Below are 27,560 nucleotides of genomic sequence, written 5' to 3' on the forward strand. Positions count from 1 at the left end.
TCGTCATTCCATGGAGTATAACATCACTATCTGACCCAAACTGCAACCACTGCTACAAACCAACTGGTCAGTTGCTGGTTTAAATGACAGGGAACACGGCAGGCCTTCAAGAAGAAGTTGACAACATCCCTTTCTCTCACACTGTTTAATACTACAAGCTCAGTACAGTCATTTCTCTCCGCATCACGGCAATTGGCTGATTTTGAATCAAGATGACATTTCTGCATTGTTCCATTTTGTGCACTCGAAACTTTAGACATTGGCAAATTCAGGCCCAGGGAGGTAACACATTACACTTCTTTCTTAACGCTCTCACCACACTGAGAAAGAGGGAACATAATGAAAATACAAGCACAATCCACTTTGGACGTGTTTTTTGTTTCCTTAAAGGTGACTATACAGCATGTTCTGAATCCTAAACATAAAAATTACTGTCCAAAACCAAAGAGAAGATGATATAAATTTCTCTTTTAAAGTAAAAACAACATGGAGCCCTTTACCAAAAATAGTTTATTGCACAAAACTTTTAAAGGAATTCCTATGCACATTATTTTTATAATCAACATGCTTTGTATGATCATAAACTTGAATTGTACATAGTGTAACTCCTCCATCCCCTGGGTTATCCACTCAAGAACACGAAACGATGAACTTCTACCTTTACAAATACCACCTAAGCAGACATTATTGAACGTCATGTATAAAACATAACAATATTTCCTTTACAATATCCAGAGCATCTTTCCCTCCCCTAAAATCTGTGCATCTGTATTGGAAGTTAGGCCGCCCTACTGCCCAAGACTGAAGTGTTACACATTAGTAGGAGACAAGAGTGGTCAGATGACAGCTGATGAGCATTAGTAATTAGTTTGGACTGTAATTGCTTTCACATGAAACTACTTAAAGACTCTGCTCGCAGCAAGCTACATGCAACTATTCACACTTCCCCAACAATGTTAATAAAACATACATCACAAGCTTTTGCATCACCAGTAGTGAATTTGCCATCTTCAAGTTAAATTTATATTGATACACTGTCCGCAGTGTACCTTCAATGTTGTCATAACCAGCATTAAAACACCCGTGCCACTGCCGTTCACTCCCCTAAGGAGAAATAAGTAATCCATGAAAATACGAGCACTAAAACTTTCTTTCTGGATATTACCCTACTCTTTACATACGTGAAATTCTCATATATTTCAGCTAGGGTACTGCCTGAATAAACAGTATGGGATCAGATCCTCCCATTGCATGAGTGGATAAGGGGCTCAGCTGGTCCCAATACAGTGCACAAATATTTCCAAGAAATCTGGAAGACAATAGAATGGAGCATTATACAATGTTCAGCAACACCAGAGACTCAGTAACCAACATTTTTTTCCATTGTAGGGTATGCTGGGTTTTTTTTTAATGCATAATTTTTCAGGAGTCCTCAAAACCCAACAGCATCTGAAGAAGTAATGCTGCAGCTTTTACCAACTTTCATCACTTGGGAAACATTCTCACATTACAGTGACATTTCTCCTTCATCAACAAGACCTAGTTCAGTAGGTAGCAACCACTGAAGAAACAGACACAGAAAATACATTCTATTGCAGTGCTTGGAAAAGTAAAAGAAAAAAATCTTTAAGAGATTATTGTTCAGTTTCTAAAAACACAGCAGTGTTAATGAGGCACCGATTTCCCTCTGATGTATTTGGCAGTGCTGTGACAGGCAGAGTGGAGGCAGTTTTCATTCCTGCAGCTAGTTTGTTTTATTGCCTAGACAGCAGAGACCTGAAGCTTTGTAGAGCAAGCAGTCAGCCTCACCGTGAGGCTTTTTAATAAAACAGCAATTATTTCTCTGGATAATTAAGAAACATAGCTGATGAGCTTCAAAGAAAAGGCCTTACTTTTATCACATGCTGCACACACCTTCTAGAGGGCTTCCCAGTAACTTCCGTAACTTAATTGACTTAGTACCCCACCAGATTTAGACCCTCGAGTCTCACTGTCTGTCCTTCATTTGAGTAAATGGCATGGTTCTTCTGTTTATAGAAAAAACACATGGTGAATATAAAATGAAATACCTAGTGTCCAGGTGCTTTCAGAGAGAGACAGGTGGGTCAATGTGGAAATCTAATCTGGGCACTTCACAACATTCTCCCTCATCTTTAAAAGGAAAAACATGCACCTAAGGCTACTTGATTGTAGAAGCTCAGACGTCTTTATAAGGACCTAGTGAGAAAATGCAGCACTGCACTGAGAACAGAATGCAGTATGATTATTGATACAAAAAGGAGAGCAGACATTCTGAAGAACTATGAAGGTTTTTAAGAATTCTGGCTTCTTTCATACCAGATAAAACCTTTATTCATACAGTTGTTGCCAAACTTAAGAGATTAAAACATAATGGATTCTTAACCATAGGCAATGTATTTACCAGAATGAACAGCAACATTAACGTTGCACAAGTGTTATTTTATTTAAAATCTTGAATGTGTGATAACTTTTTTGTACTGAACATATTATTCATTAGTGGTTTGAATTTTGTTATTTAACAATACTGCATATTTTTTTTCTTATTTGAGCTTAATATACAGGCAACTTCAAGAACATGACAGCAGCGAGATAATCAGTACCATTTAATCGGCAAAGTAGACTACAGCAGTACGCAGACATTAACATGTCTAAAAGCTAGTCTGTAAAGCTTTTGACTTCTGTGTGATGGGCACCTAATGCCACACTAATGAATTTCTTCACCAATTTTAAAACCTTGACTTTTAGCATCACTTCACTTTGATCCCAATAAAATATAAGTTAAAATCCAGTAGCTGAGGGGCATGAAATCAGTCAGTATAGATACATTAGGTGCAAAGTGTTCAACTGGACTACAGCTTGAATTGGTAATTATGAGAAATCAGACTTTGGGTAAATATGGATGGGTTTGGGTTTTTTGTTTGCTTATTTTTTACCTTACTGCTAAGCAAACTGCAATAGTTTTCTCCCCCAAACAACCAAACCCATTCAAAAGCAGCAACAGTCTCTTTGGAAAAATATATGAACTAGACTCCCCCCCAGTCACTTAATCTACTTGTGATTTTTAATTTATTTTCTTTAAACACCAACCTATAGTAGATACAATTGTCCCGTTTTCTTTATGGTTTAAAGACAAAAACATGCTTGTACACAAGTTACCACTAAATCTTCCAAATAATCTGCTACGTATATTTTGATTTCTGCTTTAGCACTTAGCATATTAGGCAAAAGCAGTACCTCCACACTGAATTTCCAAATGAGGAGAGGGTGGGCTTATCACTGCACTACGAGCCACATGGAACAACAGGACCAAAAGATGAAGGAATCTAAAGTGGGCTGCTTTAATAATAATCTAGTCAAGGTGCTCTGCAGAGGGGCTGCCACAGTACCAACATTTCCATTCATGGTGGACACCTTGTAATAGAGGGTGCAAAAAGTAGAGAAAGCGTGTGGGAGAAGATAAAGCTAATAAAAATAATAATTTTATAGGCATTATAATTTTGTCATTTAAAGTAAAAATAATTACATTTCTAAACGCTCTGGCTTTGAGGGTTAATTTCCCTAAGCCACTTGTACAGTATGTCAAAAACCAGCAAACTTAAATGTAACATTAAAACAACAACAGTAACAAAAAACCCTCATGTCAGCCTTAACTTACAGTATAAGCATATTAAAACAGATACTCAAAGTCAGAAAATTATGATTTTTTTTCTTATATATATATATATATATTACACGCATACCTTTTTCAAGGGTGTCTACCTCAAAAGTTGAACTAAAAAGGTGCAAGAAGTTTTTGTGCAGTGAAGCAAAGCTCCCTACTGGCCTGCAACTGTAAGAGAAAAACTGTGACACTTCAGAAAACATCCCAGGCAAATCTGCCAAAGATACATACTGGTCTGCATTGCTTGTAGTTTCTTTTGCTATAGGTCAGAGGTCACCTTCATAACTAGAAATGGCTTCAAATTAATTTTTTTCATTTTAAAACGTCATCTGAATCTCTTACTAAACCTCAGAATGAGTCAGATTTACCACTTGGCAGTCCCCAACATGACAGAATTATTATATGTTTCAAAATATTATATGTTTCAAACAAACCCCTGGAATAGCATGATCTGCATTTAATATTACACCAGTTTCTCAAGACCATGCCCTTTGCTTCTACAAGGCAAAAGCACAACTCTGAACACTTTTAAAAATGAAATAAATAAATAATTTTGATAAAGATTTGTTTACATACTTAAAGCAATAGGAAGAATGATAACTGATAAGGAGGTTATAGTGTCAAAGCTTCCTTGTCTCACTAACACTAGAATTCTGTTTCTTCTCATCTACAGCAGGAATCTCCTGCCGGTCTGATGCAGTTGCAGGACTGGTAGAGGTAAGGTCCATTAGCTGCCCCTCAATCTGAGTCCACGAAGACATTGATTCATGTACTGTAATGGTGTGTTCCTCCATCTGACGCTGAAGGCTGTCCATTTCTTGCCTTTACAAAGTATTGAGAACAGAAAAGCAAAAATTAACAAGCAGAAAGCTAACTGCTAAATGCAAGATCAGAAAATTACTTTTCCGATTCTTGACACCTACTCCAAGACTATCTAAGCTGTAGCTGTATAGAAGAGCATGATGTCTGCAGGAAACTTAGGAAGTGGCCTTCTTTAATTTAAGAGCAAAACAAATACAATATGGTTAATTCAAAAATAATGGCCAACAATGCACCAGCTCCTTTTGCTGCACGTACTCATTGCCAGGGATGATACAGCACTGTTTCCTCAGTAAAGGCACTTAGTGACTGCAACCTGACGAACGTGTTACTCTTGCAGGTATAAAAGACAACATGGGAGGTAGAGGTAAGGAAAGCAGCACAGAAAAATAACTAGATAAACATATTATGACTTTAGTCAGACACCAACTTAGCAAAGCAACTAGTCCGGTAGTACAGGATCACAGGCTCACTCCCCTCAAACATCAACTGAGGTGATAATAGCAGCTCAGTTCTCCCAATAACTTGAACTCCCTGTCTTCCTGAAGTTGTAGCTTTCCTGCTCAGAATCTCATGGGCAACCACATAAGGTTGGCACATGTTTTTGGTAGAATAAACTTCCTCTGTAGAGATTTCTTATTAACACACTGCCTGGGCTCCTATCACGAGCAGCCCTTCTGATGCTGCGAAGGGAGAGAAACACCAGCTTTTCCACTAGCAAGAACAACCAGAAATAGCTGTTTCTGGTTTGTTCTGCTGTGTACAATTTAGGATGGACATTTTGCCTAGTTTATTGTAAAGGCTTCTTTCCCTATTTCACTACCATACAAGCAATGACAGAACACCCTACTTACTGTCCTAAATATAGTCCCACTAAGAGGAAAAGAATTCATTTTACAAATCCTTTTTTCCTTAGGCTGGCAGCTGGTTTCTTGGAAACATTTTTAAGATTATTTAATGTGGTTGAAAATAACAGGTCATACTTTAATTGCCGGAGACAGCTGTTCAGATTTTTTAAAGGCTCCTTGCTCACAGCTGTTGATGGTTTCAACAGTTCTTCCAGCAAGGCAGCAGGCACTGGACAATCAGGAATCTTGACTGGAGTTACGGGATTTGAAGAGTTGTTTTCTCCTTTCAGTTCCTTCTTCTGGTTAAAGGAAAAAAAGAAAAGCCAGAATTACAATTAAGTTATTACATCAATGTCATTTTTACCACATAGAAAGAGTTTCACATCACACTACAGGGTACGTATCTGCATTATAGAGCAGGAATCAGAAGCACATTCATGTTAGGTCTCATAGGTCACAAGCAAAAGTTCCTAACCTAATGTCATCTGCTAGACATGCTAGACAAGTAAACAAACAGCATCTAGAAGGACCTACTCAAGAACTCACTCTACTAAAGAAATAAACCAGGAAGGATTTAAAGCAAATTACTTGGATCTTCACAACAAATTCTAATAACATTCTTTCAGTATAGTTAAGAGAACAATTAAAAAATAAATCAGTTATGTATAATCTAAGAAATTATTTTGGAAATTCTGGAACCTGCAGGATGAGGTATCAGGACCAATGTCTAAAAGAATGAAATGGAGGCTTCCATGCAAAATTCTGTCTCACTAAGTTAGAGTGTTACTTCAGGGAGGGAAAGAGCAAGAGATCTGTTACTGCATTTTCTTTGTACTAGTAGCAAATCAGAAAACACTAATAGTTACCTTTTGAAACTGTGGAAGAATGAAAAACTAGTCAGTACGGAGAGGACAGTCACATGAACATCAAGAAGGTATTAACTATAAGAAGGTATCAACTCCATATTTGCCCAAGATTCATTATTTAAGTGCTGCCTTTTTTGCTTTATTGATGTAAGTCAAAATGTAAATGTAAGCTAATATGCAAAACACACAGATTTCTGAAGTAAAAGGTGGGAAGTCAAGATCAGTCAAGTACAGTTACTTTTGCCTGCAAATCTTCCTGTATTTATCATTTAAATGTTAGAACATCAGTAAGTCTCTTTCACAGACAGGCATTTCATTTCAGAATTTTCACCAGGTTTCCTGCAGCAGAGTATTTTCTGGTACTTTAAGAGCGTTAGCGGAGTATTTTCTGGTACCCTACAACATGTATTCTTCCTATTTAAATACCTTCTTCATCTTGCCATGCTTCAGGTCCAACTTCAGTTGCTGGTTCTGCTGCAGCAGTGACTTCATGCTGTTCTTCAGTTCAGTCACTTTAGCCTGCAGCATAAACTTATCCTTCTGGGTCACTGACAGGTCTTCCCTCACCACTTCCAACTCAGTCTTGAGATTCTAAATTGGTAAAGAAGAGGATCAATATGATATGGGGAAATGGTATAAAAATTGCAGCCAACTAATGTTTTTGTCATTTTTTCAGTTTCCAGGGGAAACTAGAAAAAGAGAAAACACATAATACTGCTATTTGAAACCAATTTGCCCTGACAGAAAAGCAGAAATTAGATAAAAAAAAAACATCCGTAGCCTATTTTAATGGTGTATGGTCAAGGAAATATGAAGCTAACAGCACAGTCAAAGTGAAATAGAGAAGTAAAGACACTGCAAAACACACTGTGAGTCTTTATGAATAAAAATTTGTAAAAAAAGTATCAGAAAAGTACCCATGTAAGTATGCTTCTAAACAATAGAAATATTGTTTTAATTATCCCTCTACAGCAATACCAGTTATCTATCAGAATCTCCACCAGCTGATTAAATACCTGCAAGACAACTTGTATTCCTTCTAACTCCTTGTGGCTGCGCTGTTCGCTCATATCCAACTGCTGCTTAAGTGTTTCAATTTCTCTTTCTTTTTGTTCTACTTCCCACTTGAGGTCTTCCACCTACCAGAAAAAAAAAAAAAAGAAATAAAAAGAAAAGAAGTATCTTTAGAATTCTCTATAGGTGCAATCAACCACAAAATCTGAAATATATTATTACCTATGTCTCATGAACCCTTCTGGCTCTAAGAAAACCTAGCAAAACTTCATTAAAAATGCTGAATTGAAGACAAATGAAGTCATACAATGTATCACAAATAAGGATAAACCCAGTAAAAGTGCAGTTTTTACCTCTTGGCTTACTACAGGCTGTTCACTAAGTTTGTCATCCAGGTTTTTCTGCAGAAGTTGGAGCTGAGACCTGGCTTCTGCCAGCTCTTGCTGAAACTGTGACACCTCCTGGGAATGTTTTTCATCCTCTACCCTGTATAGCAGGAGAAGCAGACACAGCAGTTATTCAATCTGGCCTTTAAAACAAGTACTTCATTGGGTTAGCTATGTAACCATAAATGACATGACAGTCCATGGAACCTGGTTAGTTATGGCTTTGACTGACGTCTTTGCCAACACGTTCACAGCAAGAGTTAAATCACAAGAGGATTTTATAAGAGGCCGATGCATGAATGTATTATTAAATATTAAAAATAAAAATCCTTGAGCACTGGTAGTAGTGCAGTTACAAACACTAAATTATGCAGTAAAAAAAAGAAAACAAAAAACCTGTCAGCAATTTTGGTTTTGTTTTTAAGAGGAATAGGGTTAACATTATATCCATTCTCATGCAGACCTAATAATTTCTTAAATTATACAAAAATATTTTTTATACAAGGAAACAAATTGAATTTGAATATATTCTGGAATATATTCAACAATAAAATTTATCCTCTATGTAGTTCCTCAGAGATATGAAAGAGAAAAAAAATAATAGGATATATATGAAGTGTTAATCCTTACTAGTAACATAAATAGTAGAAATCTGTGTTGGAACTGTAAAATAAAAAAAGCAGATGCTGAAGCCAAATACAGCACGTGCTTCAAGTCTAACTGAATTATGAAGAGACAGAAAAATGCAAGTATTTGCCTAGAGTCCAAATATGCATCTTATGGTCAGGCTCAGCTGGGGTACATTTCAACATAATCCACTCTGGAGTGGCAAAACCAAAAATTCACTAATGTCTTTTTCAAAGAACATGTTTTATTTACTGTTCTCAAAGAACTTGGAAGTTTACTTACTGCAGTTTGTCCACTTCAGCCTGAAGGGCTTGGACAAGTAGTTCTTTGGCATGTAGCTCTTTCTTGATTTCACTGAGCTCAAGCATAGCAGCTCTGTAATGACGGCGGTTATGTGCTGCATCCGCTTTGGCTGCTGCTTCCTACAAGAAAAAAAAAGATGCACTTTTTCTTTGTTTTATCACTGTAGGTGCATCATAAAGGGAGCTGGACTAAAGTGGTACAAAACAAATCAAGAAGGAAGTTGTGGAGCCATTAACGCTTCTCTTTTTGTATAAAAAACTTATTATTGGTGTTGTTATCCTTATTAATGCTAAAAGCAGTCAATAACTATATATAATGGAAGAAGCATGTTTGCTAGACTGCTTTTTCATTGTGACTTTTTGGATGAAGTATCCTGAAGTGATGATACGTCCTATGCATTACAAGTCAGAATAGAACTTTCTGTAACACAGGGCACAACAGGAAAGACATCAACTCATCTTTCAGCCACTGGCCATCAAGACAGAGACCCTGCAGGAAGCAGTCTATGATAAAGCATAGATTTTGTTTCAAGCTACTTTTCAAATACTTTACATTTAAATCAACTTTTCAGTAAATAAAACAAACAATGAGCCTTTACCTGCTTCTTAAGGTCTCTAACTTTTGACTTTTCTTTCTCTAAGGAAGCCTGTAAAGCTTGAATAAGTTGTTGCATTTGCTGATCCTCCTCTTCTTTCCGCTTTAGGACTGCCTGAACCTGTACCACAAAAACAAATGTGCATTTTGTGTGGGCTCACTGGAAGACCAGAAATGCCAGTAGAGGAAATACAAACACAGGCCAACGCGGGGATTGCCAAACTTCTCTCTACTGTTCACTGATAACTCTTTCCTCATGGTACCCTTCAACCTTAAAAGTAGCTATGGATAAATGGTAGCTCACGGCCTATATTCCCATTTCCTTATGCCCCATGAATATATTACTATTGGCATAAAAATTGTTCAGCTCAATGAATCTGTATGTAACACAGCTGTATGTTCCAACTAACTTAAGTAAGCTACACTTTCACTATTGCAAATATTTTAGTGTGATTTGGGTTTTTTTCCAAAAGAAACAGCTTTGTTCAGTGCAAACTCTCATTTCTGATCTCTTGTTTAGCCCCCTATATTACTGCTGTTACACAACACATGGGAGACACGGATCTGGAGAAAACGCACCAACTTTATATCATACAAGTGAAGATGTCTTCATCCTGTTATCAGAAATAAGAGCTAATTCCTTTCTTAAGACATTATATCAAAAGGCCAAATACCTGTAGATTCAGTTGTACCAAGTCTGCTTCTCTTTTTGCTAGTGCTGTTTCTAGGATATTGTTGTGCTCCCGCAAAGCGGCATTGGACTGACTAAGACCTGTAAGTTTTCCTCGTTCATGCTCCAGTTCAAGGGCCAACTTCTTATTAATTTCTTCTAAACGTTTTATCTTCCTCCTGAAGCCTCTAGATTCCTGAAGCTATAGCCAAAGAAAAAAACAAATCAAGCAAACAAAATCAAACAATTCCAGATTACTACCACAGAAAAGTTGTGAGCTAAACTCATTAAACGTTCTGCTGTCCCAGAGTGGGATTTCTTTTTTTTTTTTTTTTCCCTTTTCTTTTTTAAATGAACACTGCAAAATACATTCAGTTAGGTATTTTTTTCCTTTTGGAAGACTAAAATGCTTGCTAGAAAGCAAAATCCAGGAGTACTGTTCAGATGCAGATCAAAAGTAGTAGATATATGTAATTTTTTTGTGCAACTCCACAACTGAACACCACCACCCTGCCCTCAAAATCACTCAGCAGCCGTAACTCCAAATAGTTTCAAAAGATAGTGATTCATGTCACCATCTCATGACCAGACACAGCTGGTATCTAATACAGGAACTACTTTTCGCTCTCATCTTCTTTTCCCCTATACAACAATGATTCATGAAACCATGAAGAACCAGCACAGGGCAGCAAAATTAGCAAGTTTCACTGACACAATGTTTCCTAAGAAACATTGTAAGATTCTGATTTCCTGCACCGTTGGAATAAAATTATGGTACCAAAATTTCTCCCCTGCCTCTCAGGGCTTTTTACTGTCACCCTCCCATCTACTGTGCAAATTCAAGCAATCACCTCATCCTCAAGTTCCAGCACTTTCTCTCTGTATTCTTCAAGCTCCTGGCTGGTAAGTGAAATCACTTCTTGCAGCTCTTTTTCCAGCATCAACTTACTGCTGCTAACAGCTTGCAATTCTGTCTCCAGAGCTTGAATCCTTTCCTACAGACAAAGGGATCACAAGCGTGATTAATGTATCACCCAACTACAGGAGTAATTTTGTTTTTGTTAAAAAGTCTACTTCTCTAGCAACTATTAAATGAAGTACTAGTGCTTAATGTAAAGGTCTTGCTTAGAGATTTCCACCCTTGCATTCAGCTACTGCTGTTAGTGTATTTGAAATCTTGCTCCATCGGTCCATGGAATTGGAACTTCCCCAAGTAAATTAATTTTCTTATCACAAGCATAACATATATGAGTAAGTTATGGCTACACTGAAGAACTTTTAATTCTCAATGAGAAAAAAAGCGGTAAGAGTTAGAATATTGGAAAAATCTTCAGATGCTGAGCCTTTCAAAAAACAAAACAGAAAACCTCCAAACCAAGAATAAAAATTAATCAGGAAATTAGCACTAAGGCTCATCATCCTGTTGAGGTTGGATTACAATCGGTAAATCTGAAAGATACAAATAAAACTAAAAAAAAAAACAAAACCAAACCACCAAACCAAAGCCTGCCATATCACATCTCTCAAATGTAGTTAAGGAAATTATCAGTGCTCAAAACACTGATACCATGTTCTTATCTAGCTTTATATTCCAAATATTTTCATCACGTCAGCGTAAAATAATATTTCAAGACTTATATTTAATAACAAGACAGCTCTATCTTTGCACTAAAAATGTTAAAAGGCATCTGCATACTTGAGCAATCTGATTGTTTCCACCATCAGTGATTTGTGCTTTTAGTTTGCTCAACTCTGCTTCAGCAGATTCCTTTGCAGCAAGAGATTCCTGTAGCCGACGACTAAGAATGCTGACTGCATTCTCATAGGCTTTATGTTTTGCCTTCATCTCTTTCTGAGCACTCGTCAGATCTGACCCTAGACGCTTCATTTTCTGTTTCTGCTCAGTAATGGCCCTGAAGTGAAAGGAAAAAGAAAACATCAGGTAAAACCAAAACTTTCCTGAAAACAGTACTAAAAGATTAATTTTTAATATGTCCCAACCAAAATCAACATCCACTTCTCTCCCCTTGTCCCAGAGTCACCCATCTCATCAGAGAAAGCCAATAGGTTGGTAAGGTACAATTTTGCCCTCTGCAAGACAATATGTTGAAGACTCTTGATACCATTCTAAGAAAATACTTACAGTAATTAAGAAGTCTTTGTCAGAATTATTAAAACTCCAATATGAAAGAATACATACTACTCTCTCTAAAAATAACAGAGTTTAGACTAAGAATCTAATCTAATCTGAGCTCCTTGGTCGATATGTCAAGTATCATAAAAACCCTGTGACCAGTGGAAAAAAATATGGTTCTCATCAATGCCACCATTTGAGCCAGTCAAGGTTAAAATTCAGCGAATTCTTATTAGGAGGAGCTCCAATATGCATGTTGTATGGCATATACTGTTGGTTAAAAGCACAAGTGAATCAGAGGAGAAGCTGGAACTTCTGTGTAGCACGCAACTAACACTTTGCCATGGATATGACCCTCTATTTAAATTTCCCACAGGAAAGACCAGGGAATAGGAGAAGAGTGATTGCTAAAAGGTGAATACGAAAAACAAATGCTGTAGTTCTTTTGTTTGTGCTAAAAGAACAGACTTACTTTTTTGCTTCTTCTTGCATTTGTTCTACTTGTTGTTTTAATGCCTGATTTGCCTCAGCAAGAGATACCATTTGTTCCTTATCGAACTGCAAAGACTTAATAGGAAGGAAAAACACACCCATGAGAGTAAGAACAAAAGCACATTTGCTGTATGTTGGATTATAAAAGAGTAAGCATGAATTTCCAAAATTACTTCCATCTATAAACCATTCCAATGTTCTCCATCTCCCTCCTCTTTCCCTTTTTTTTCTTGTTTCATTCATCCCTCTGTGGCCACCACCATAACACGGATGAAGAGAGTCCTATTTTGGTCTTTGCTCTCAGACAGAGTTCACTTTGGGACCAAGGAAACTGCTTTCACATCACACTTCTACCACTTCTGTAGCGTGCTTCTCCCCACTTACTTACATGAAATGTTAATAAGCTGTCGTGTATTTACAGAATTTTGGTGGGTATTTGCTCAAACATATAGACAATATTAAACATGCAACCAAGAACCTTAACTTGCAGATAGTGATTTTGTTTATTTCCAAAGTTAAATAGAAATAGCAGCATATCCTGGATGTAACACCTTTAAAGTCCAAAGCTTAACACCTTCCATACCTGTAGGCGTGTTTCCATATCGTCTCTTTCTTTCTGCACTGACTGAAGATGATTTTCTATTTCCACCATCTGCTGGTGAACCTGAGATACTTCCTTCTGTAGTTTTGAGTGTTCAGATTCGAGTGACTGTTTTTCAACTTGAATTTTTAATAGCTCTCGTTTTAACTCCTTCACTTCTGAGTCCAGCCGCTTCTTTGTAGCTTTCAGTTCGCTAATCAGCTGGTCCTTCGAACTTGCATCTCTTCGATAAGCTTCCACCATTACCTTGGATACAACAGTTTCAAGAGGACAATGTCACCTCTGTTACAGCCTTATAAATTTAGAAGTAATTTACTACGAAGTATTTACTGATATTCTTTTAGTTTGGGGGGAGGGGAAGGTGTCAAAAAACACAAACCAGCATCATCTTCTGTAACAGATTTACTCTGGTTCAAAGGTTTTTATGTAAATTCAGATATCAAATACCACTATGTATCAGCAGTTCATAAAAAAACCTGTGAGTAACAGTGTTTATAGCAGTATGGGATACTCTTCTTCACATTCTTTATGGAACTGTGCCATTTTTTTAAGCTACACTAATTGTAAAAAATTAGCCATCCCATGCACATAATTAATAACTTTTGCTATGAGAAGAGGGCTTAACTGTGACTGACAGTTTGAACAGCCTTCCCAAACTTAAACCTAACAAGCTAAAACAACCTTTGGCATTAGCTTAATAAGCAATCAAGCAGTAAATTAATGGTGCCACTCTATACCTAAGGCACATACGTGCAACATTAATGAAACCTCAATTTCAAATTACTGTCTCAAAACTGTAAATTCAGAATTAAATTTGCAATAAAGCACTTATTTTCAATCTAATTACTGAAGCAACTATCGTTTTTCAAAGCTGCAGGAAAACGACAACACTTGAAGATTTTCATGCATCCTTTTGCAAACCTAGCATCAACAAACCAGAGAGAGATTTTATATGGTAGTTCATTTGGCAAACTACCTGAAGTCCAAAGAAAGCATGAATCGGTTGGTGGATCTGCTTTTACTTTAGTTACAGATAAAAATTCAACTGTACAAAATACAGAAACTGTATAATCATGTCACAAAGTTCTTTGATACAGAAAATAGATTCAACTGTCTTCACAAACCCCTAAGATGTACATGCCTTCACTGTGAAAAAAAAGTATATTCCTTGGTTTTATTTCTTTGAAATAGTTTGCTGTTGATTACCTTCTGCTGCAGGAACTGTTCCTTCACTTTTTGAACCTGTTTTTTAAGGCTGGCATTTTCTTGTTGCAGATTTTCTACCTGCCAGAGGAAATAAAAAGCAAACATTTTGCTTTATGTGCCAAATGTTGTATTCTACGTCATTTCAAGCAGCGACAATATCTTCTGCTATGCTTGTACCAATTGCCTAATCTAATAAGGATCCTGTTTCTGACTAGGCACCTCAGTGGCACTGATAACACAACATTTTATACAGAAATACATTCACACAGGTCACCACATAGGGAGCCTTGTCAGCCTTCAGGAATGCAGGAAGTCCCCTTATCCTGCCATTGAAGTTTTAGTGTGTACCATTAGTGTACATATGTTGTATCCAGATGGTACCCATTCACATGTACATCATGATCAAATGAAGAAACCAGCTGGTTCTTTGAAAGAAAAAAAAAACCAATCTTCCTGTTAAATATATTTCCATAGTTCTTCAATACTTCTATTGGTAATACTATCAAGTCCCATTATTATCTTCAAAAGAAATCTCAAAAGATTTTTACCAGGAACTCATCATTACCAAGATTCAATAAGAAAGCTCTTGCTATGGAGCTTGGATGCTCTAAAAGATACAGAGCAAACACCACCATCAAACCAAGGTGTGAAAGGAAAATTCACCATAATTTAAAGCAGCCACAAAGAGAATAAGGATGTGCATTAGGCTTGATCTTGTAAAATAGTCAAATGACTAGAAAAAAGCCTCAGCTGGTGTACAGCAATATGCAAAAGCAAACCCTGGTACACTGTTTCAAGAGAAAAGGCACAATTAAACATGACCAAATTACTGCACAAGGAAGATGTTTGGTCCGCAGTGCCACAGAAAAGGAGCACACTAAAAAATTACTTCCAAAAACGTGATCTGTACTCAAAATTATTACCTTTAAAAACTGGTAGATTTTAGAAAGATGGTGGGTCTTGGAAACAGACAGCACAAGATGAATTAACCTCAGCTTCCCATCCCATAAAACACATGCATCAATGCATATAGATACCAAGGGATATTAAACTGTAAGCTCATCAATGATATAACAGGATGTAAAGTATCAGATAGTCTACCAACAGGGAAAGATGAGAGAATTGATTGAAATATTCCCACCAGCTGAATTTTACAACTACAGACATATACAAACTCACGTGTACCAATCTCCTCTCATGTAGCTGGCTCTATCATGTGCCTGTGTCAATACTTCCCTGCAACAGTTATTTTAAATACGATACTTTTAGGGATTCATTACCTGGCTTGACTTGATTGCCATTTCTCGCCTGAGTTGTTCCAAGATTTCTGATGCTACTTCTGTGCCTTCTCCAAGGCGCATTGCTCCTTCGTCAAGTTGCTCTTTGCTTGCTTTTGCTGCCTGCAGAGCTACTTCCAAGACAATCTTCTCATTCTGCAAATACTGGATCATGTCGTCTTTAGAAGTAGCATCACTTTGGAACTCTTCTAATCTGGCCTTCAGTTCATCATACTGTGTTTGCAGGTCATCCAGGGACTGCTCTTTGGTGTGCAATGTCTCTTGGGTCAGAGTGAATTGCTTCATCAGGTCTAGGTGCTCTTGCTGTAAAGATTCAAGCTGCAGATCTCGCTGATGCAAAGTCAACTTGACCTGAGAAGAAGTATTTTAAGATTGAATTAATACAAAATGAATGAGTTCTTTGCAAATGCACTTCAATAAAAAATGTTTTAACTAATATTTTAGCTTCTAGAAGAAAATAGCAGAAGGTGGAAATATTTTTTAACCTTCCTAGGTCACTTCTATTCGCTCTACTAGTTGCACTGATTGCCTTCTGCAGCATCTGTAGTCTTACAGGCTAAGCAATGACCAGAATGACAAACCTAAAATATTCTTAAGATTCACAGTATTCTCAATTTTTATTTGAAAAATGTGTCCACAGTGGATATACTGAGTAAATTCAGTGTTATTAATGATAATGCCATATAATTACATGGAATATAATACTAAGCTATCACATACTTCATCTCATTCCAGCCCTTGACATGCTGCCTTTGTAATGTTACAAGGTTAAAGCAGGACTTTGTAGCAAAGTGCAGATTTATTACGCTGCAATTGTATATAATGGTATCCTAACTGCCTAACAACTTCAAACGTGGATCTATGCTTCCTGTTTACGCTTAGAATAATCACCAAAAAAAAAAAAATTAAAAAAATGTAGAGCTCAGTATCTATTTACTATTGTCTTTTCAGCCAAATAAGTATTTCCCTTAAAACCCTTGGGAATTTGCCTAACAACAGTCTACCTGTTCCAATTCTTGCTCCAATGTTACTGCAGAATCAGCCATTTTCTGAAGCTGTTCTTTTTCATCCTCAAACTCCTCTAGCTTTCTCTGCAAGTCTTCTTCCACCATGGTTTTAGCCTCCTGGATTTGCATGAAGGCAGCTTCTTGATCTAACATGTCAGCCTGCACAGAAAAAGCAAGGAATCAACTTTTACAATTTCCGTGGAGGGAAGAGGCAGGAAAATGAAAAAAAGAGAAAAAAAAAAAAAAAAGAGGAAAAGAAAAAGGTGAATTATCAAGAAAGTTTCAAGAGAAAAGACACAAGTGAAAATAATTGATGTCTGCCTTCACACAGCTGCATGTCTTTACTGAAGTCCACCATTCGTATACTTAAGAGACCTTAGAACAACAGTGAATGTCTTGTATACTTATAACAATCTGAATTCCTCTTAAATAACACCATGTCCATTTTAAATTGGTGAAACAAGATGTAAAGAAAAAGAATCTTTATTAAAATTAAGCTGTTTGGAAAAATTCTGAAACAAAACACTCCTTGGATACTGTAGCTACTCCATAAAATAGCAGTTCCTGTCATTTACCTAACCACTATTAGTAACACTGGAGATAGGGTGCTTCCACTGATCTGCTGTTTTACTGCCCTTTGAGACTTTGAAGCAGGAACTCACTGAAATTCAATGGGATTTAAGCTTTTAAGTACTTTGAAAGTGAGCATAATGCACTTCAGATTTTGCTCATCTTTTCTTACTGGAGTACAGGAAGGACAAACCTGAGTACTGAGCAGTTTCGCACATTTAAGAAACACTTTACTGACTTAGTCCAACTTCCAATAAGTTTTCTCTTGAAAAAGTTCCTGAATGGGCAAAGGAGAACATTTACATCCACCTTTAAAACCAAATAAAAAACAAACACCAGACCTGAAAATGCAAGTATCGCCCTGGAATGGGAAACATATGCCCTTGCTCCCTCTTATTGTTTGTAATGCCATGCAAATTTATCTGGTCTGAAATATTTACCATTTTTATAATGCATCATTTGAATCAATTCATAATAATTGTTATCTTGCCAGAATATCCTTGAGTTTGCAAAATCAAAATACACAACCTAGGCAGAACATAATTCATGAAGACCACTTACAACCATACCTCAATATTTTGCAGCTGTGCTGCAATACGTTCCTTTTCTTTAATGGATCTGTGCTGGGTTTCAGTCAGCTGCTGAGACAGTGCCACATTCTCTAGTTTGAGATGTTCCAACATACCTGCTTGGGTCATTTGCCCAGCCTAAAGGAAGGGGGGGAAAAAAAAAAAAATCACGTTGGATCTATCTGTGCCTTATCTCCACTATGACTTTCACAGCACTACAGATCTTCATCCACAGAAGGCAAGCGCTTGGTTAAATTTATGCCTCAGCCTTAATGTGAACGAACACCTCATGATGAAAAACAAAACACCATCCCTGCCTCTTCTCCACCTGAAGAATACACAAGTGAGACTGGCTGCTTTGTCCAAGCCCATAAACAATATCCTTTGGATAAAACTAACATAAAAAAGAACATATTCTCAGGCCTCCCATGTGCAAGTAAAGCATAATACCTGTATATTGGCCATCTCACTCTGCAGCCTGACACGGGCCTCCTGTGCTAGTACAAGCTGCTGCTGGTACCACTGCCGCACATTCTGGAGCGATGTGATTTCTGTTTCAGATGCCTTTAGCTTATTGGTCAGTGTGGTGCGTTCTAACTGCACCTTCTGAAGCTGGTTCTGTAAGGAAGCCAACTGCTGTCGCAGATCATGAACTAGAAAAAGAAAAATAAAGAACTTGGACAAGTGTACTCCATTGCTCTATTTTTATGCACACATTTTCAAGGATTATAGCTATATTCATAGCTTGTTCTTTTTTTTTTCCCCTTTCTTTTTGAACAAAACCATGTATGTCTAATTGCATAAAGATTAGTTTTTCCTGCAAAAGTGAGGGGAACCGATAGAATACAAAGCATTGGTCATAAGGAGGACAAAATTAAAATAAAAGAATAACTTCTTTAAGCATTCGAAGTTCCTTAAGTGGCAGAAAATATGAACTAATTAAAAACCAGGAAGCAGGTATCCTGACATGTAGAGTCATCATTACAAACCAATATTTGTACAATTTTCTAAAAACCATTATTCCACTCTCAAACAGTTACCAGACTAAATATGTATGCCCCCCTCTTCAGGCTGGCAGTGGCAGCTTGCAAATTGTGGCACTTTTGTGACAAAAATAAAAAACAATCATAAAATTCACACCATTTTATTAGTATGACATCAACGAAACACAATCTAAAATTCGTTCTTGCTCGAGGACTTCAGAATTATGTTGAAATAAAATGATTTATGGAATAACAAATTTTAAAGATTGACATTTACATCCCACCTGTGCTGTCTCTGGTGAGAACATTTTTTTGCATATCTTCAACCTTCAGCAGGAGTCTTTGGTACTGCTCCTCTGCTAACTGCAAATCATTATTTGAAGAAGCCAAACTAGCATTCTTTGCTTCCAGAGTATTTTGCAGGTCAGCCATTGCTCGTTCCAGATCCCAGCAAGACTGCTTTAATGTGGCCACTTCTGAGCTCAGAGATTCCTGCTTCTGCTGGCTGTTTTGGCTGTGCTCCATCTGTGCCTGAAGCTTCATGTTCAAAGCTGCAAGTTGGGCTTGTAGCTCAGTCTTCTCTTTGAGAGCCTGAATGTGTCCCAAAAATCAAAATATGGAGGTTTTCAGAGAAAATACATTATGGCTGACTAAAGAAGATGCTCAGCAAAATGGCTTTGCTAAGGCAAAGACCACTTGCTCGTAAAAAATTATTTTTGAAAGTGACATCTCATCTAGCAGGTATTTCAAATAGTCAAAGAATACAGAGGAAACTACAGACAAGATGTATATAGCACTATACGTCAGTAACCATGTCAGGATATTTAATAAGATGCATGTTTCCACACTTCAAGGAAGAACGCTTTCCATTATAAGTGTTATACCATCAATCAATACAAAGAGAAAATAAACCTATATAGACATCACTAGCATTACTCTGGATTTAACACCTCACTTTCAATTTTACTTTTTTCCAAAAAACCCATTGTTTTTAAAACCCTTTCAAGACTTTACTATCTTTATATTTAACCTCTTAAGCATCCTTGTACAGTACCTTGTAAAGTTTCATACATTAGTTTCCTTATGATAACCTAATTCAACAACGTTTTTACAAAACACAATTCTCCCCAGTAATGAGCAGGAGGCTCTTGAAAATTAATATATTAATATCATTTGCTAAATAGAGGAATTCAAATTCATTTTCTACCTGATTAGCTTCTAGTGAGAGTGCTTCTAGTTGCCCTTCAAGTCTCATCTTCTCTTTCAGAACCTGTAACATTTCGTCATGAGTTCCTGCGACAGAGCTTTCCATAGAAACACTGGAGACAGAGACATCACATACACAGTTAAAAGGTTAGAATACACCACTCACCTAGTTGAAGAAAGTGAAGCTGAAATCAAGAGGTACTCAGAGTCCACGTGTGACCTAGAATTTTGGACATTTTTTCTGGCTTTATGATGGATCCAGAACATCCTGAAAGACCCTTTGTTACCATCCAAAGAGAGAAAGAAATTATATTCACGCTAGGGTTCTATACGTTAGTTTCCTGTATTTGCAGCAACTAGAATCTAGTGTGGCACCCATATATTTGTGATTTTACTGAAGTGCCATGGTTGCCTTCATTATATTCTATACCTGCAATATCCTTTTTCAAGCAGGCAAACGGACATAATGTGAGCACAAAACCTCCACAACTATTGTCCGTGATTGTCTACTTTAATGTGCCTGAGAAATACCAACAGCTGCTGCAAAAGAAGGAAAAACAGGGGTTTGGTATAAGGGATTCCTTGTGGTCCTTCCCTGATGCACAGCCAATGAGTCTAGAGAAAAGGGGCAAGACCTTCTCATCTTTCTCAGTACTGAAAGAATTAAGTCTAAGCTGGAATAACTGTTGACAACTGATTTTTACCTTAACATCTCAGGGCACTACACTTTATTTTAACGAAGATAAAACAAAAAAAGGTAATTTCAAAATTAGCATGTATAAAGCATGCATCTGCAGGCAACTGACAAAAAACACAACTGCATTGTTAAGGGCTTCAGCAGCCATCCACTCGCTTGCTGAATCACAGTTTAATACCTACCATATACACATAAGCTTGTGAGACTAAGTAAGTCTCATTCTAAAGAGCTGAAGAGGATAAGTGTATCTAGGACAAAACCCTTGGTGTTTCATAACTATTTGAGATCTGAAAGGTATGCGTGTAGATCAGGAAAAGGACAATAATAAATATCACTGAGTCAGTTCTGGCTATGCTTTCAGACTTTAAAGACCAATGCCACATCAGTGACTCAGTGAACAAATGTCTGCTTCCCAAGTAAATACAGATAGAAGGAACTGCTAGCACAACGTTTATAACACAGTGTCAGTAGCAAAAACATCTTTCTTAAAAGATACACTTACCAAATAGGTACTCAAGTGAAGTGACCTTTCAGTTTCTTTTAGAATCCGTAAGTTAACAACAGATTTGATCACAATGAATGTAAGTTAAAACTGGATCCAAAGTTAGTGGAAGGTAAGAATAATAGGCTACCTAGTCCAAGAAAGTATAATGCCTAATAATGGCCTCACTCTACAGTGATCTGTCTTACCTGCTAGAAATACTGTCTCTCCTGCTCCGTACTTCCCCGTTAACTTCTTGCTCTTGGGCTTGATGCTCCACTGCCGCAGCCTGTAGCACCTCACTGATGGAAGGAAATTGCCCCATTGCATCAGGATGTATCTTCTGACCGTTTATTGTATATGGAATACCCTGTTTGCCTTCTGCATTCTGTAAACTGTTATACAGCCCTTTTCCTGACACGCTGCTGTAGGTAGAGCTGTCACTCTCATTTCCATCCAGCCTCATTCCTGCTTCACTCCCATCAATCTCTGAAATGCTATCTCCTGCCAAGGAGGAATTCTCTATTCTATCGTCCGTGTCAGAGGGCAGACTAATCTCAGAAACAACTGATGCCGGACCGCTTCTGCTTTGCTTCAGAGTCCCACCAGACAGATCGGTAGCCACAAAATTCCCAGAAGCATTTCTAGAGCCTGGATCTTCAGTTCTGTAGTCAGCCAAGGACCGGATCTTACTGGGCTTAGATTTTGAACTTCTTCTCTCTTTTGAGGATGCTGGAAGTCCCAGGCTACCCAGTTTTGGCCCCCTGGGGACACTGGTCCGCAAAAAGGAGTATTCTTTTGTCATTGCTACAGTGCTAGCTCTTGGCAAGATTTCTGGATTTAACATCAGTTCAGGATCTAGGGTGCTGGAGGGCCGGATTTTGGATGTAGACTGATTAGACTAAAAGAAGCAGAGTCAACAATAAATGTCCAGAATGTTGCATTTGAACTGGCATCAAAGACTAATTTTACTGTAGAACTTCATACATGACACTCTAAACTTTTACATTAATATTTAAATATATGCATCATCTCATAAACAAGGTAAATTACATCAGCAATCAATACTATCAAGGCTCAATATATGCATGTTGAAAATGATGAAGGTAGACTCCAAAAGCTAACTGAAAAAATATAGGAAAAATTGAACATTTAGGTTACTTAAGTTTGGGGTTTGCCCTCCCCCCCCCTTTTAAGTAGCACAAAACGGTACGTTACTGATGAGATAATAGAATCAAATTTTGCATATCCAGAAGAAAAAAATGCTTTCTCACATTTGAGAAAACTACTGAACGTTTAAAGTAGATACAAAGAGTTAGTTAGAATACAGAAAGGATAAAGTTTTCAAGGTGCTCAACAAGATACCAAATGTAGAAGATCTGTTGTGTGCTACTCACTCTTTCTTGATGTCTCTTCACTCTGTATTGTTTGAGCTGTTCTTCTAGCCGTCTTCTTGCTTGAAGTCTTATTTGTTCTTCTTTCTCCAATGGAAGCGAAGACTCTACTGAGCCTGTAAGTGAAAGGTGTCTTTACGGCAGGAAACTCCAACACAGCCAAATCTTGATGCAAAAGGAAAAAGCTCCTTCTACCATCAGCAACATGCTTCATGCTTAAGCAAGGAATGCAAGGAAAGCCCATTCGCATGCACCTCAGAATACCCTGTTCTAATGTATCCTTGTGTAAGCATTGATAAAGTCTGTGTACTTCTGTTGTTCAGTTTGCAAATGAAACGACAAGAGATTATACAGCAAGAACAAAACTATTGCTGTCATTTAGTCTCACCTGTCCTACACTTCTGGCAATACTGAAATTATAAAATTAAGCAAGACCTACACAGTCTACTCTGACCCTACAGGTCAGAGAAAGATGTTCCCTAGATACATTTTCTTTCTTTTTGTTAACTCACATTAAATCTTTCCTCTAGTAAGGCTTTTTAAAAACATTTCTGAAGACTCCTGCAGCATTAGACACCTTAACATAAAGGCTTCCCCTTTCTCTCCCTTTTATTGCTCTTCTCTTCCCCTCTTTACTACTTAGCTTAAAATCACCTGATTCTGCTGGGTTTTGTTTGGTTTTGTTTTTTTTTTTTTTTAATGCCACCTGTTACTCCTAATAATCAAGAAGATTAGAATAGCTTCAGCCCCAGAAAGCATAAATTCCCCTCCAGCGTAAGAACAATTTTTAAATCATAAGGCACGTGCCTTAGCTGCAGCAGAGGGTGGTTTACTGAAAGAAAATGAATTGTAGTTCAAAGTCAAAGCTTACTGCAAAAAGGAAGTTTAGTCCAAGCTTAAATGATTTTATAGGATTCTAGAGCCAAGCTCAGAGTTAGAAGCTTTATGCAGCAAGAGAAAGCAGGGGCACCACCATAAACAGATGCTTACACAATTCAGTTTCTTGCATGGGAAGACTTAGTTTGAGAGACTGCAAAGCTTCTTTTCTAAGAACTATGCCCTCAGCACTAGTTCCCTGAGACTTCCTTAGGCTGTCATGGAAACCAGTCACACCTGGGGACGACTCTTGACCCTGTGCAATGCTGGTGGGGTCAAAAGATACAGGAGAGTCAGGGAAGAGCGACTCTGGCCCATTCTGGCAGGCATCCACCTTACTGTTTATCTCCAAACTTCCCTCTTCATTTGGCACTTCATTGATGTTAATACTGGTAGCTGGAAAAGAAAGTTTCAGTGAGCTACACTGTAAGCCACCCCATTTATCTTTACACCTCCACCCAAATACAATGCTACCACTATTGCCTTTAGACTGTAAGAATACAGAAATTGCTAATGACAGCAGCTGGCAGAAGGAATTTTATAAAGAATTTTTGAGTCTTCATTTAAAAAGACCAGAACAAGTACCTTTAACTTGCTTTACTACTGTGCCTTCAAGCAGGACCTCAAAAGTGATCATAAAATATCTTCAAAACCTCATATGGGTTTTTAAGTCTTGTTAGGTTTAGAAGCATGAGACACCGAATGTAAGCAATGTGATCTGTGTCACACTGAGTGGCAACCTACTACAAACAAGACTCAGCAACTGCAGGCCTGTGCTGAATGATTCAGCTATTTAGCATGCTGCTGGGCACCGGGGAGAAAACAGCCACCATCCCGCTTCCAGCCTGGGCCAAGCAGAGTTTCTCAATTTTAAACCGAGTTTAAAGTTTTTTCAAATAGGATGTCTTCATCAAGAATACAGTAGCATAGCTCACATGTATCAAAATAATAAATCTACCAATTAAAAGGCAATTCAAGAACCACTTTGATACCAATTTTATCCCCACTTACTAATATTTTCTTTTCCATCAGAGCAAATGCATCTTCAAAACCAGTTCAACACTTCACAGGTTTGTATTTTGAGTTTCTCACACATTTCTACTTCACTTGGTTGGGGACCACACTTATGAAACTGCTGTTGCAATGAAACTGTGTATCTAACTTTAAATGCACTATTCTAGATCTCAGATGAGCAGGGTACTGAAATAGCCACTGTCTTCCTCTTCATGCCCACACCATGTATCACTGGAGTAACTGGAACTCACTGGACAATATGGAAGACTTCATTATTTTTTTTGCAAAGATGTGTGAAAATACTTAACATTTATGATCACAAAGTATTTGTAAGAGGAAAAATCAAGTTTCCTCTTTCTATTTTTTCCTCCTCTCAGATCTACAGACTTGAATAAACGTTTGTTTTTTTTAAAGTCTGCTCAAAGATGATGAGGGGGGGAAATAAAAACCAACCAAACAAATAAACCGGAACTGAGAAACAGATCCTCCCAAAATTAAGTGTTTCTAAGATTCCTATGCAGAAATATTCTGCAGCCAGGAAGTTGACTACAACAATTCAATAAAACTTTAATTATTGATTTAGACCAGCCCATTAACATACTCCTATTAAACATCTCCTCTTCCCCTCAATGAATCACTATGAACTTCTGAAAGCAAAACAATTCAAAAATAAAGTTATTATCATTCATGTATGTGGTGAGCATTAAAGCGCACCCTGAAATTAAGTAAGTCATATGGGGAAAAGTTACAGGTAGGAAGATAGGACTTTTTAATTGTTTTCCCTTTTGTTATTGGAGAAAGCAAAAGGTTTCCTTTTAAGTGCAGTCAAATTTAACTTCAGAGTAATTTAAAGAGGAAAAGATAAATTTCCCCCCCTAACCATTTGTTTCAACCTCTGCCGCACATCCTCCCATAAGCTAGCACAGATGTTTGTACATTGAACCAGCCCAGAGGAAAATGAATGAGGAAATTGAATGTGGGTGCAAATAAAAAGTTTTCAGACTTAGGTTGCCAAAACCCATGAGCTCTCCAAGACTGGAATTTAAAAACTTTCAGTATCTTATTTGTCATGCAGAGAACATTTTGAGGCCATTTTAGCCTCTCTGATTTAGTTCAGCATGCGGTCACAAAAACACCTGCAGGCATGACAGAAGGGATGGGTGCAACAAGGATGCAAAGAAGGACAGGACTGCGTTTTTAATGACTAACCAAAGTCAGAGTTTAAGGCATTTTAAAACTAAAAGATTGTCAAAACTAGATTTAAAAGAGATGTTAGTGCTAAGAATAGCCACGAGAAAATAAGAAGGTACCTTGCACATTCAGAAATATTGTTTCTGCCCATCTTTCAGAAACTGCAGCTATTACTGCATCAGGTTTATACTTTATTTACATTTTTATCATTGAAACTGTGAGTGGTATACATATACAAAAAAGGTGCTGGAACAAAATTCTGGAGGAATGGTTTCCTGGCAACTTCCTGAAGCCATGAGACAGAATCCAAATACTACCTTGAACTAAAGTAATTTGATTGCAGTAGTGTCAATACAACTTCGGTCTTTTTAGAATGGGGGGGGGGGGGGGGGGCGGGGAGATGCAATTACACTGAAAACAGTGGAATGACACACCACCTATTTATAAGCCACAATTCAGTTTCTTGTCCACAATGTTCAACACAGCAGAAGACGGGAACGTGTGACCTCGAACTTCATAAAAGATCAACGAATCATCATATAACTACACTCTGCCAGTCTGCTTACGTGCAGTGTCAGAAATGCAAATAAAGCCTCAGGACTCCACTTTCCTGCCCGTGACAAGATTACAAATCTGTGGTATGAGAGGAGGGTGGAAGGCTAACAACTTCATCACATGATCACCTCCTTTTATGTAAGGAACCTGTATACTTTTGTGTATCTACACAGCTGCAACATATACACCCACTCCACCCATCTACCACCATATCCTTATACAACAACACATCCTTAGATACCTGTAGTGGGAACATAGATATTTCAATTCAACACAATGAAAAGATTTTCACAATGAAAGCAGTTAAATACTGGAATGGGTGGAGAGGCTGTTGAACCTCCCTCTCTGGAGATTTTCAGAATTCAACAGGAGAAGGCCCTCAGTAACCTGATCTAGCTTCAAAGCTAGGTCAGCTCTGTGCATGAGGTTGGACTAGACAACCCACAGAGATCCCTTCCAACCTGTTTGATTCTATAATCTACTCATATCAGTGCTCTCTTAAGTTTCTTGTAAACAGCTGCACAATTATTTTACTATGGAGCTTGTCTACAGATAAAAGTTATTTTGAGATAATTTGGGGAGTACATGCCAGCATCTCTCTTCCATAAATGGAAGCTTAGAAAGACTTTTTGAGTGCATTTTGATTTGTGCCTGATTGATTTAATTTATAAGGAAAATTTCTCTTGCCAGAATAAAGTACTCCAGTCATGAGCTTACTCCACAGCAAACATTTGAGAACTATTAATTCTAGTGAATTTCAGGTATATACTCACAGAAACACAATTAGAATACAGAGTAACACCATGAACAGCACATACTCAACTGACAGCAGATAGTACTTAAGCTAATAGTTAGGTTTTGTTTTAAAAGAATAAGTTTTAAAACAAAAGACAGTTTTCCCATGCACAAAGCCATAGGCTTTACCAAACTTGCTTAAAACTGCTGAACAAGAAATTCCTGACCTCAAGGAAAAAAGTCCTTCAGCATCACCTGAACATCAAAATAAGCAGTTGTAAAGAAGCCTGGGTAAGACTAGGAAATGATTTGGTTCATATGAAGTAACTTACTGTTAATTTCATCTGTTGCAACTGGCAAATCTGACTTGGCTTTACAATCCAGAAATTCTTCAGAGCTGCTAGGGGCCCCATTACTGCTTCTGTTCTCCAAGTGACCATCCTGCTGGACAGACGAGGAGTCCATGGTAAAAACGATGCAGATCCCTGGAAAGTTTTTCTTCCAAATAACTTGCCACCAAGCGAACTACCAAGTCCTGTTTCTCTCCATCAGCAACAGCATAAATATATTACCCAAGAGCACAGTTCTCAGCTGTACAGCTGTTGGTGTGCAGCAGGCAGCCAGTAATTCCAGGAGATCATGAAAACAGCTCGAAGCCAAAGTTGTAATCACCAAGGAGCCGCATCCTCTATAAACAAAGTGTAGTAAATTTACAAACATTTCTTACAGCTTTGGAAATATG

The 27,560-nt window shown here is 37.6% G+C and overlaps 1 protein-coding gene across 1 annotated transcript; it reads right to left on the reverse strand.

Annotated features, from left to right (window-relative positions):
- Positions 1–495: 495 nt before the first annotated feature.
- GOLGA3 (golgin A3) lies at positions 496–27,283 on the reverse strand (the record flags this gene model as incomplete). Its single annotated transcript, XM_082491740.1, has 23 exons — positions 496–4,504; positions 5,485–5,648; positions 6,642–6,806; positions 7,232–7,354; positions 7,583–7,715; positions 8,525–8,664; positions 9,144–9,260; positions 9,814–10,011; positions 10,661–10,804; positions 11,506–11,722; positions 12,416–12,510; positions 13,019–13,282; positions 14,243–14,320; positions 15,523–15,891; positions 16,545–16,706; positions 17,687–17,824; positions 18,137–18,339; positions 18,954–19,260; positions 19,877–19,988; positions 21,263–21,954; positions 22,451–22,563; positions 23,438–23,719; positions 27,151–27,283. The coding sequence occupies 23 exons, from the start codon at positions 27,281–27,283 to the stop codon at positions 4,303–4,305; spliced, it is 4,551 nt and encodes a 1,516-aa protein (XP_082347866.1). The 3' UTR covers positions 496–4,302.
- Positions 27,284–27,560: the final 277 nt, after the last annotated feature.

Source organism: Vanellus vanellus (genome assembly GCF_965231255.1).
Source record: "Vanellus vanellus genome assembly, chromosome: 16".
Lineage (NCBI taxonomy): Eukaryota > Metazoa > Chordata > Aves > Charadriiformes > Charadriidae > Vanellus > Vanellus vanellus.